The 12,319-nt window shown below is 49.7% G+C and overlaps 1 protein-coding gene across 5 annotated transcripts in view; it reads left to right on the forward strand.

The window, feature by feature from the left end:
* Positions 1–852: 852 nt before the first annotated feature.
* Positions 853–12,319, forward strand: part of PAX3 (paired box 3) — an 80,095-nt gene continuing 68,628 nt past the window's right edge. For 3 of the 5 annotated variants that reach the window (XM_069864467.1, XM_069864469.1, XM_069864466.1), the window contains exons 1-4: positions 853–993; positions 1,846–2,081; positions 3,222–3,351; positions 3,945–4,079. In XM_069864467.1, coding sequence (XP_069720568.1) covers positions 909–993; positions 1,846–2,081; positions 3,222–3,351; positions 3,945–4,079 — 586 coding nt within the window. In that variant the 5' untranslated portion in view covers positions 853–908. The remainder of the gene's footprint in view (positions 994–1,845; positions 2,082–3,221; positions 3,352–3,944; positions 4,080–12,319) is intronic. The other 2 variants (XM_069864468.1, XM_069864470.1) reach the window with 1 other exon arrangement.

Genomic DNA, 12,319 nt, shown 5'->3' on the forward strand with positions numbered 1-12,319 from the left:
GTTTGGTCAAGAGATGTTTGTTCTGTACGGCTAGAGATTTCGGTGCAAAATAAATAAATAGAAAGGAGAAGCAGATCTGAGATTTTTTCTTAAAAAAAAAAGGGAGAAAAAAAGAAAAAAGAAATGAAAGTTGTTCTTTCCCTACCCCGCCCGCCACTCGGGGAAGAGGAGTCGGGAGACAAAGCCCCGTGTGGGCAGCGAGACGGGGGCTGCCCTGGCGGGACGGGGTCGGGCTGCGGCCCCGCGGAGCCCCGCAGGGACACAGGCTCTTTAGAGAAGGGGGGCCGGGGCTGCTCCGGCTGCCGCTTCCCCCCGCGGGGCCGGGGCGCCCGTCGGGGCACCGGGAATCTCCCCGCCGGCGGCGGCTGTCTGCCCGCGGCGAGAGGGCACCGGGCCGGGCCGGGCTGCGACATCCCGGGTCGTGGCATCCCGTGGCATCCCGGGCCATACCGTGGCATCCCGAGCCATCCCGCGCCGTCCCGTGCCGTGGCACCCCGGGCCGGGCCGGGCCGCCGGTGCCGCGCACCCCTGGCCGCGGGGGAGCCGCCCCGCTCGCCCAATCAGCGCTGGCGGCGCGGCCGGGCCGGGCGGCGCTGGCCAATCGCGGAGCCGCGCCGGGTCCGGAGCCGATAAATGCACCCGGCCCCGCGGCTGCCGCTCCCCGCAGCACCGGGAACGACGCTGCCGCCCCCGCCCCCCCCCGCTCCCCGAGCATCGCCCCGCGGGGCCCCGGCCTCTGCCCTCCCGGTCACCGACAGAGGGGCAGCGGCGGGGCTTCCTCCTCCCCGCCCCTCGGCTGCATCGCCCACCCCCTCCCGGGCCCGCTCCCGATTCGGTGGGACCGGCTGACAGCGCGGATCTCTCCTAGATCAGCCCTCACCTGGATATAACCCTGCCGGGACGCTGCGATGACAACTCTGGCCGGCGCTGTCCCCAGGATGATGCGACCCGGGGCAGGGCAGAACTACCCCCGCAGCGGGTTCCCGCTGGAAGGTAAGGGCTGCTCCCGCTCGGAAAAGTGGGGATTGCTCCGTGCCAGGACCCGGGACAAAGCAGCCTCCGTGAGAGCCTCCGCACGGACGGCTCTCTCTCTTGGGCATCCCGCACGGCTCTGTGTCGGTCCCCGGGCATCCCGCACGGCTCTGTGTCGGTCCCCGGGCATCCCGCACGGCTCTGTGTCGGTCCCCGGGCATCCCGCACGAGCCGCAGGGCCCTGTCCCGGAACGGGCACGGCGGGGGTCGGTGCGGAGCCCCGGAATCGGTCTTTCCTCGCGGCCGGCGGCAGAGCGGGGACGCGGCCGGGATGTCGGCCGCGCAGCGGGCCCTGACTCCGCTCTTCGGCAGGGATTTGGGGAGCCCAAAGCTAGGGAAAGGAGGGGGAAAGTTAAAAAAAAATAATAATAAACCAAACGAAATTGAACGGGACTTTAGAAATGAGGGCTTGTCCCGGGCTGCTGCGAGCGGGGGCTCTGCCTTCCCGCAGCCCGGGGCGGGACGGCGGCTGCGGTGGCTCCCGGGGCAGCTCCCCGCGCCCGCTCCTCCCCTTCCCGCCGGAGCCGAGCGAGCCCGCAACGCGGCTGCGGGTCGGGGGCAGCAGGTGAAGCCTCCCCGCCGCTCTCCGGGCTCCGCGGGCTCCGGGCGCTGCGGGCTCTGGGGCTCCGGGCTCCGCGGGGCGGGCGGGGGCGGGCAGCGGCCGGTTGCCTTACAGAAAGACAACGGGGGGCGGGGGGGAAGAAAAAGAAAGAAAGAAAGAAAACAATAACAACAACAAAAAAGACCCAGCGGGATCTGAAGAAGACGTTAACGCCGTTTCCCCCTCCTGCCCCCCCTCCCCTCCTTTTCTAGTCTCTACCCCTCTCGGCCAGGGCAGAGTCAATCAGCTCGGAGGAGTCTTTATCAATGGCAGGCCTTTACCCAACCATATCCGACACAAGATAGTGGAGATGGCCCACCATGGCATAAGGCCCTGTGTCATCTCTCGCCAGCTGCGAGTGTCCCACGGCTGCGTCTCCAAAATTCTCTGCAGGTACCAGGAGACGGGCTCCATCCGGCCGGGGGCCATCGGCGGCAGCAAGCCCAAGGTGAGACCCTCCCGCAGCCCGCACACCGGGGAGAGGGTGGACCGTGCGGGGCTGGGGGGGGCGCACACACGCATCGGTACCCACACCGCCCGCCTGTCTGTCCCAAACTTTAAAAAAAATGTGTTCGAGTTCGCGGGAATTTTTTTTTTATCATTACAATTTTCAAGTATTTGAAAAAAATGGTTTTCAAGCGAATCTCGGGAGAAAGGGGACGCTTTGCCGATGTGGTGTTGCCTGAAGCCCCGTGTACCCCATCCTCGGCGCTGCGGGATCGGGCTCCTGCTTCTTACACCGCAAAGCGCCAAAAAAAATCTTTATTTCTCTCTGTCTGCCTATCACCATGCCTGCTCTGCTTATTTTTCTGATCGCTTCAAAGCTGCGTGTGGTTGTAGCTACACAGCTAAAAAGTTTATGCCACAATAACACAGACAAATACGGATCCTTGTCTCAAGGTCAGCCTCCTCCTACTGTAGATTTTCTTTTCCACAAAAATGAAGTAAAAGCTGGAGTTTCTGTTGAAAGTTGCCCGCTATATTTCTTTCCCCTTCCTGCTTCTAAAGAAGTGATGCTCAAACTTTCTCTTTTGGTGTTAAGACTAGAGATATTTTTTTTATAAGTGTTTTATCCAAATGAAAAGCTGTTCCCAGCCGGGAGTTTTGTTTTGTTTGAGTTCAGCTTGATTTTAAAATTGAGCGGCCATCGAAAAAAACCCTCTCGGTACACAGATCTCTCTGAGTTTTCATTACACAACTTTTTATTCAACCAAAACTTCCATGAGCTAGAGCTTTGCTCACAGCAGCCCTACTCTACCCGCGACCACGGGATCTTTTCTCTGCCTCCCAGCTGCTGCCTAATTCAGGATTTTTGCTGTTGAGGGCTCGATCCTCACTTCCCACACGACCCCAGAGAATTTCCTGGGAAGTTTTGATTAACTGGGCAGATGCTTGCTTTGTTACCTATTTTGTTTCCTCTGATTTTAACCTTGGGGTGTTCTATAAAGGGGTTTGGAAGCGGGGCCAGCTCTCGCTGGCGGCGATGCAATCTGTGCGGAGGCACCAGCCGCACCAGCGATCCTGGTGACGGCATCCCAGGCTCCCTGGGTGCCACAGACTTTGCCTGCTTGCCTTGTCTTTACTGAAGCAGGTGACAACGCCGGATGTTGAGAAGAAAATTGAGGAATACAAGAGGGAAAACGCAGGCATGTTCAGCTGGGAGATCCGGGACAAACTCCTGAAGGACGGGGTGTGTGACCGCAACACGGTGCCGTCAGGTAAGGGTGCCTCATGGGCAGCGGGGGCTCGGACATGTCCTGGAGCTGGTGGGAGCAGAGCCCCAGGCTGAGGCAGTAGCACACCGGTACTGGCAGACATCCCAGGAGGATTCCTGTCCTTCACTGGGGTGTTTTCAATTAAATCACAATCATGTCCCACTCTCCTCCTCCTCCCCTCCGTTTCCCGCTGGGCTTCTGCCGTGGGAGGGCTTGGGGCTTGCTGGAGACCCGGAGCTGCAAAGCAGGAGACAGGGAGCAGCTCCCTGTGCCCACGGGTTATTTGCAGAGGGCGGGTCACAGAGGCAGGATTTGTGTGGGTGTCCGCGGGCTTTTCTCATCTCCCACTGCTCAGGCTTGTGAAAAAAAATAACCATGTAGGGGCAGCTGCGTTTTCACTGGAGAGTGGTCTGGGACTGTGTCCTGAGTAAACCTCTGCGGGGAGGGAAGCAGGCGTGTGACCTGTGAAAGATCTAAGCGGTGGGGTGTGTGGGGCAGCGGCGCTGATGCAGGGCTCGGCTCCCCAGCGTGGCCCGGCTGCTGCAGGGGGGCTGCTGGGGACAAGCCTGGTCACAGCTCTGTGCTCCCCTCTGAAGTGAGCTCCATCAGCCGCATCCTTCGGAGCAAGTTTGGGAAGGGTGAGGAAGAAGAGGCTGAGCTGGAAAGGAAGGAGGCAGAGGAAGGTGACAAGAAGGCCAAGCACAGCATCGACGGCATCCTCAGTGAAAGAGGTAAACTCCCATTTCCCCCTGCTCTTTCTGGAGCCCTGGGACCAGCCCGTGCCAGCCCAGGGTACTGGTGGGAATTGCTCTCTCCAGTTCCCTCCCTTTCTCCTGGAGGTCGTCCTGGGGCCAGTGCAGTGGGAGGTGTAGGGAGAGGAGCGGTTGCCACATCCCATCTCATCTCGTTTCCCCCGCCGATGCGGGAATGGTGTGGAGGTGGGGGCGAGGCCAAGGAGCAGGGAGGGCTGGAGCTGACTGTGGAGCCCCCGGCACGGTGCAGCAGGGGCTGCATCCTCAGCCCAAGGTGAGCAAAAATCACAGAAGGGTTGGCTGTAGCCAAAGGCAGAGCAGGGAGCAGCATCTTTCGTTTCTTCTCCTCTTAAAACTGCTGGGAAAAGTTTGTGTTTGTGCTTGTGAGGAGGCTGCATCCGAACGAGGCAGAGGCAAAGGGCTGCTCTGGGGCTGCCATCACTGCGGTTGTGCCCTGTTCTCCGGCTGGACCTGAGCAGAGGGACTGGCTGGGTGTCTTGTGCCTGGAAGTGGCTGCCCAGCACATGCACAGCCACTGGAGAAGGCAAGACAAAAGTACCAAATGAGCTGGTCAAACATTTGTACAACTTTTCCAGCTTTTACAAAGAAGGCCTTCTATACACAATCTACACTTGGAGATGAACTTGGAAAACAAAGAGGGGGGAGTCCATTGAAACTCACACTTTGGCTTTGCACAGACAAAGCTTCAGCTAGCAGCAGCTTGATGTGAACAAAAGAAGGCAACCTTTTTATAATTCAAGGAGAAAAGAAGAGAAAACAGCCCCACAAAAGGCCGAGAAAAGACATTATGGGCTTGCAATGAGGGATGAATTATTCAATGAGCCCCTAATAGCTGATGCTCCACGCAGTTTTATGGACTCTCCACCATGGAAAAAAATAGCTGGTTTTACCTAGAAAATGTTTCTAGCATTTCTAGCAATCTAGAGATGCTGAGTGCCGTTTAAGTAGGACAACTGAAACTCGTTCTCTAAAAGTAGAGTACCTCCTTGTTGTGTAGGAACAAACTTGAAAACAGTTCCGAAGGTTAGTTTTCAATTGAGTTATGGAAGTTTTGAGGGAATCCTCATCTTCTGTGTGTCTATATGGATGCATGTAACACAAATACACAGAAGATGTTAATGAAGAAAGAGGTTTGAAGGCGAGAAGGCACAGTTTGATTGCCCAGTCTAGCTGTCCCTGTATGATGGGTCCAGAGTTTCCCCTGTACTTGCTGCAACAGAGAATTGTTCCAAGAGGAGCATGCACTGAGGGAAAAAAAATCTAAACTCAGTGCTCTACTTGTTAAAACGTCTAGCTTTTCTGCCCTCCTGAATTTATTGACAGAGATTAAAAATAGGAGATAGAAAGCCTTGATAAAACCCTAATAACCCTGCTTTATGGAATACAGTAATTAACAGAGACAGCAAGAGAAAAAATATTATCTATATAACCCATCCCTCTCCTTCTCTTTGAAACAGTCTTCCTGTTTCTTGACTCTCGGCTCCTCAGAGCGGGGCTGCTGATTTACCATGTATCGGTATCTGGGTGTGCGGCTGCTGTGCTCCAGCCCTGGCGGAGCCTCGTCAATCTTGCAGAAAAAGCACTGGGGCTGGCAGTGCCTTGCTGCAAACGGGGGCTCACTCGTGCCCCCCAGCAGGGTTGTAGGAGGGGGCTGCGCTCTGCCCTCTGACGCACCCTCTCCTTCACTTTCTGCAGATGCGAATGTCCTGCTTTGCCGCTTCTGAGTTCAGTCAGTGGCAAAATTGCCCTTGACTAAATGGGGTAGCAAAGCCCTCTCTTGTCCTTGTGCACACAGGTTTTTGCTGGATGAACGTGGCTAGGCAGTTCTGTGCAAACAGCAGTTTAATAATCCCATCCATTCTGTGGTGGTGCCTGGAATCCCATTCGTCCTGTGACGGTGCCTGGGAAGGTTTGGCAGCTGGAGGAAGAGCGTGCCTTTCCCTGCAGCAATGCCTTCTCCCCCTCCCTGACTAGCATAACTTTTGCTTTCTTATTCCTGGAGTGATTGGGATGCTGCAGCGCAAGAGCTGCTGCTCAAGCAAGGATATGTTACTATACACATGCCTCACGTATAGTGGGATACCACAGGGACAACACATGGATGGCCTCATTAAGAGAAAAAAACAACCACCATAAACTTAAGTCTGCCACTGCTTTCTGTACCCAGCCAGTAAAAAAAGTTCTGCATCAACTCCTGTTGCTGGCAGAGGAGCTTCCATTTCACCGCATCTATAAAAATCATCAGGTCAGATCCTGCTCTCTTACTGAAAGAGCTGGCAGCACTCCTGAACTTTTTGATGCAGCAAGATCGTATTTGCCAGTGCCCACCAGCCCACCAGAGGCTGCCCACTCACAGGGGATCGCAGACGCCCTCTCTGATGCTTGAGTTGCTTGCAGCATGTCCGAAAGTTATCCCGGTGGTGTGCAGCAAACCCTTCACTCAGTAGCTCACCACCGAGTGCTCTCCATGTCACAGAGTGAACAAAATGTCCTATTTTGGAGTCCTATGGTTTAAGTACTTTTTATAGCTCTGGTATCAGGGGCTTGAGGGTATCCCCAGGTGCAGGGAGATGCAAGAGAAGGCTATGGCACAGGTCAGAAAGCAATTTCTGGAGCTGAGTGTAGAGCAGGGAACCTCTTTCCTGCTTGAGAGCGCACATCTAGTGCTGGGCATTTGCTGACCTCTCCTCAATGTGAGTTTCTGGGTGGCTGTGGGAGAGGTTGGGTTTTTTGTTTTGTTTTTTTTTGTTTCATTTTGTTTTCTGAGGGAAGTGATAGTAATTGTTGTCAATATTAACAGCAGCTAATTCAATATTTGGGACTTGGGCAGAACTTATCGCAGAGTGGTATTAGGTGAGAGAAACATGATATTTGAGAAATGTGCAATGGAAACTGTATGTGATATGGCCTGGGATTTCTCCCATCACATATATAAGCGTAGGTAAACATTCATATACCCTGCTGTGCTTCTGTTTCAGCCCCTGTTTACTGACACTAAAATCTTATTCCCTTGCCGGTATTTGCAGCATCCACATGTACAGCCCACTTTGCTGGATTTCGGCATTTCTATCAGTGCCACCCTCTCCCCTGTTTTGGGTATATATTTAAAGAAAACCTGGATTGCCCTAGCATGTACCAGGCAGCAGCTTATAATTCTATAATAGCGTATCTGTATTTCTGCATGCGTGATATATTTTTCTTAAAGGCATAAGCCATAAATAAAGAACATGAAAGAGAAACTTTTGTGCCTTTATATGGCACATTGGGGCATATTTTTAGCATAGCTGCTACAGAAGAGGGAGTTGCCTGTACCTTTAGTGGGAGTTGTGTGCAGCATGGTTTGCTGACTAATCGGATAACCCCCCCAGCTTCATAAGATAGGTGTTGTTTTCTGGCAGGAACGGGTGGCTTTCGGCGCTCTGGTGATGGGGCGTAGGGCTGGTCCCCAGGCCCGCTGTGAGCGGGTGATGCGGGTTGGGGTTGGGATCCCCCCAGCTGGCCTCAAAGGGAGCCTCTGTTCCCGGCTGGTGGAATTGGCCCCCAGGCTCTGTCCTGGCAGATCCTCCCCCAGTCATGCGCACCCGTCCAAAAAGGGCCCTACTCATCCCAAGCCTCTACCCTTGGCTCTACTGAGAGCAATTCAGGCTACAGCAGACTAAATTGCCTCCTTTATTTCCTTCTTACTTTCATCTCGGAGCAAACCCTTCCCCCCTCTCCCTCCCCTTCCTCTTTTCTTTTTTTGCTGTGCGCCTGAGGCTCACATTAATACAATTTCAGCACCACCCCTATTTTTGTGTGTGTATGTGGGGAGTTTGAAGGAGGGGGGAAAAAAAGGACGTTAGCACAAAAGCCCTGCTCAGCAGCTAGAAAGTTCAAGCTGCTGCTGCTGCTTCCCTGGCAGTGTGATGCTTTTCCTGTTAGCGAGTTTTGGGAAACATTTTTGCTTTGTACTGTAATGGAAGTAGAGGACAGATGGTGACTGTAAATGGGACACGCGACTATCAGCCCCTAGCTTAAATATTTAGATGCAATGTTACAATTACTGACTTGATGCACAGGCTTTGAAGTGGTGGCACATGATCTAAAGGGGAGCTCTGGCTAGTTGGGCTTGCAGATGTTTTGATTAGGGCTGGCCAGTATCAAGCAGACAGTTATTTTTAGGCTGTTAAACTAATAAAGGCAGATTATTAAGGGACAGGATTAACATGCAGGCACCAGATATCAGTTTGAGTCATTCCATTCATTTCTGCATGTTGGCTTAGAGGCCAGAGCATGGGACGAGGCAGATGCTGAGTTAGATTTTGGTTGTGATTTTTCTGATGCAGGACTTGTTATTTTGCTCCAGTATCCTGTCCCGGGATGCAGTCTCATGAAATACCATTGTGTCTTAACGGCTGCAGCACAGTGTGTTCCCGTGCTCAATGTTCCCAGTACATAGTCACTTACTGAATGAAACGTGAGGCTGCAGGCAATTATCATCTGGAGTCTAGAGTTTCATGCAGTACTGTGCATATTTGGTCACTAGCAGGTCTTGAAAATTAGCTCATGTAATTTGCACAGAATTTTGTTTCTGAGTCTCTCGGAGCTGACAAGAAAATGGTGCCTAATGAAGAAAAACTTCCTAGTGTCTCCAGGATTTGGCTCAAGGCATACAGCAGTAACAGTATTTTCTGTCTGTATTTTTCCCTTTCTTTCCTCATTTCTCAATAATGTGTGAGTCCAGTCCTGCGTGGAAAATCCTGCAAATTAAAATAGGTGATGAAGTCTCTTTCACCTAACCATAGCTTCGAGCTTTGTTTCTTCTTCCTGACCTGTTGTTGCTGTGGGGCTTTGGGCCAGACTCCTGCTTTAAAATCATTATTCTGAGTTAAAAATGATAACTGATGACCTCAGTGATCAATAACTCACCGACAAGTGAGAGCACGGTGTCCCAGCCTGCTGAGCATTTTCAGGAAGGTGCTAAACGTTTGTGAGTGACTTCAGAGCAGAGTTTGCTGCTCCCGTCTCAGGGACTTTGAGGAGGGTGCTAATTGTAAACCTAACTGCATGCTAATCATGTTACGCAAGCACTCATGATACTTCCAGCTGTGGGAAGAAAGGGTCTCAGTCTAGCAGTGGCTCTCTGAAGTAATATACAGATACATCACAGCCCCTTCTTGAAATCATGATTTCATGAATGAGTTTGCATGTTTTACCATCCTGGGAAGACTTTCCTTACCCTAAAAAGAGTTGGCACCTATTCCAACGGAACCACCATGGCCATCCTTTCCAGTGTGTACATCTAGAGCAAAGGCAAATTGTTATATTAGCAAATATAAAGACAGCTTTGCACACAGCAGCTGATTTAATTTGTACCTGAGTTTGCATCTGATTTGGTTACTCTGAATTTCTTAATAATTGATTAGACTTACAGAGTGTCATTCTGGAAAGGCTGAGGCAAGAAATATGACCAGTCGACATGGGAGTGACTAGGACTTACTCCAAAAATGTGATTTTTATCTTTGACTTTCTGGGTTCTCCTATGACTGCAAAATCCTTGACGTCATTAGGAATTTACCATGGTAGGGATTGGGCTCTTCTTGAAACCAGCTCTGTAATGTACTGAGCAACCGCAGCTCTGGGGGAAATCCTCAGGTTTAGGATTACGGGATCTGATATCAGACCTCCAGTTCTGCAAACACTATCATATGCGGGCAACGGCGAGGAGTCTCACTCAAAGGGCCTATTCATCTGGGTAAAGTTCCTCACGTGGGTCGGGGCAGGCAGGAATGGGCCCCAGATTTGTTCTATTCTGCTAATAGAAAATACTCACTAAGCAAGAGTGTGACTCTAATTCTGAGTGAAAGTCTCTGGCCAAACTCTCACTGAGGGCAAGGATCTCTCTATCTGTGTTGACACGAAGGTAGTGATGCGATCAGCAAACATACAGAGATTTTTATTAGATAAAAAAAATAATTAGAAATCAATGCTGAAACTAGAAGTTTACACTACTGAAATACTTAAACCAGATTATTTTCCAAGTCTAATTTTGAATAGTAATTCTCTGTTGTATCAGTCAAAGGTGACTCTTTTATCTAACACTTACTCAGGGAAGGTTTAGTTTGCTATTAGGTTTACTTATTGATAAGGGTTGGAACAGGGTTTAGAAAAGGGAAGCCAATAAAGTTGATAGTGATAAATTATCATGAGTCCCCAGGGCTGTGTAATAAAACTGCATTGGGAAATGAAGCAGAACTACAAAGTGCTCTCTGGTTAATTTAAGAAGAAATTGAGTGAAATGCAAAGCAATAAATCAGAGCAAGCCAGTCAATGTGAATTTCTCTCTGTAAATGTCACTTTAAATTGTACCTAACAAAAACTTGTGGCCAGTGAAAGAATAAAATATATAAATAAAAATTCAGGATACTTGCAAATGTTCCCCAAACACTGAGCTCTCTGGCTAATAAAATTGCTGTACAGTAATATAATTCACCACCAGACCTTGTTTAGCCTAGTGTGAGTGCTGCGTTTTACTTTACTTGCCCTGGAGTACTCCTGCCCCATGCTGTTAAACTAATTCAGTTTAAATCACTCTGCCCAGAAGAAAAAAGTGAAGCGTAATGAAATTAAAACTCACTGAGGACACATTAGAGTTAAAGTGTGTCATGTGCTGAGATTATTTAGTTAGTGGAGTTTGATGTAATTGTTGACAGGTCATTTATTCATCCTAGTAAATAAAGATTCACGAACTATTAAGAATGTGCATATATAACTAGTAAGACAGTAAAAGGCAATTAAGCAGTCAGTTTAATGTCTTATCTTGCTGGTTGCTCTACAGTTGTTTTACAACTAGGAATTAAAATTTGAAAAGGAAGTTTTCAGTGTCCCTGGCCAAATATTGATTGAGTAGTTGTTTGCTGATGCCATTGTGGCGCATAAAAAGGCCAGTAGTTCTGCCCCTTGTTGTTCATCTTCCATTGTCACTGATTCTTAACCTCAGAGATCAAAGGGGGATCATTTCTGTTTATCTGTCTTGGAAAATCCGTCTTTGCCCCTAAACCCGTATGGATTAATAGCCAAATTGTCTTTAATGGGATGTGAAATTTGAATGGAATATCTATTTTGCGTGGTCTGTTGCTCACTGTATGCTTTTAGAGGTGGTTTTTTTTTTATTTTTGTTTAGAATTATTTGCTTTTGTTCTGTTTGAATTGTTTTATTTTTAGTATGAAATGCACTGAAATTTTACCATTACAACAGGTTAAATATGTGGAATTTCACTGAATGTTAATGAAACTAATTTTATTGCAGGTAATTTTCCTGATGAGTGTAGTATAAAGGAAAAAAAAAAAGTTTTTCTTTTTTTATACCAAATCATATAGGACAGAAATGATCCAGAGCTGCAGTTAAAAGAAAGGGAGTTTGAGAAGCCAGGCAGTTCTCTGGTTTGGGCTCTCAATATAAAGGGGACCTGAATGAACTTGCAGCACTTCTGTATGCATTTTCTTCAGTTTTCATCTTATAGCCCTCACTTGCATCAGTGAGGAGAGTTGTTCTGGCTCTCCTCAAAAATGAGGGGACAGTCAGATCGGTCAGGCTATGCTGAAAAGCATGCGAGAGCCCTTGAGAATAATTGGTTCCTGCTTGCACTACAGAAAGCTATACTTATTTCAGAGGTAGTAAAATATATTCCACCACATCCTCAGTGGAAGAGACTGTGCAATCTGGATATGTTATGTTGGCTTGTAATTATGAGATGGAGTTTCAGCCGAGTTTTGGGGTAAGGGAGCATTAGATCCAGGTGCTGCTGCTTTCGCTGGCATCTCTGGACACAGCAATTCAGCTTCACAGAGAGTAAGAAGCAGCCTGGTAAAACTGGAAAGCTCCTAGCGTCGCATTGATTTTATGTGGGTGAGCCTTGGCTGCTGGAGTGTCAAATGGCAGAATAAAGGGCTATAGCAGAGTTTTTTTAACCAGCATTTTCTCAGTCCCTTTCTTAAAGACACTCTTTTTTTTTCTGGCTGTCTCTGAATAGAATATCAGTCTGTGCATACCTTGCAAGTCATTTCCATGGAGAGCTGTGGTGAGGACAGTGGTGTACATTCTACCTTTTGATTTTTTTTAATGGGTATTTGCCTGCATTTGGACTTTCTGCCAAACATGACCAATGTTTATACCATGCACGAGTCCATATATGGACCTGTCTTAAGGATTTTTGTAT

This window comes from Phaenicophaeus curvirostris, chromosome 10 (genome assembly GCF_032191515.1).
Source record: "Phaenicophaeus curvirostris isolate KB17595 chromosome 10, BPBGC_Pcur_1.0, whole genome shotgun sequence".
NCBI classification, from domain to species: Eukaryota; Metazoa; Chordata; class Aves; order Cuculiformes; family Cuculidae; genus Phaenicophaeus; species Phaenicophaeus curvirostris.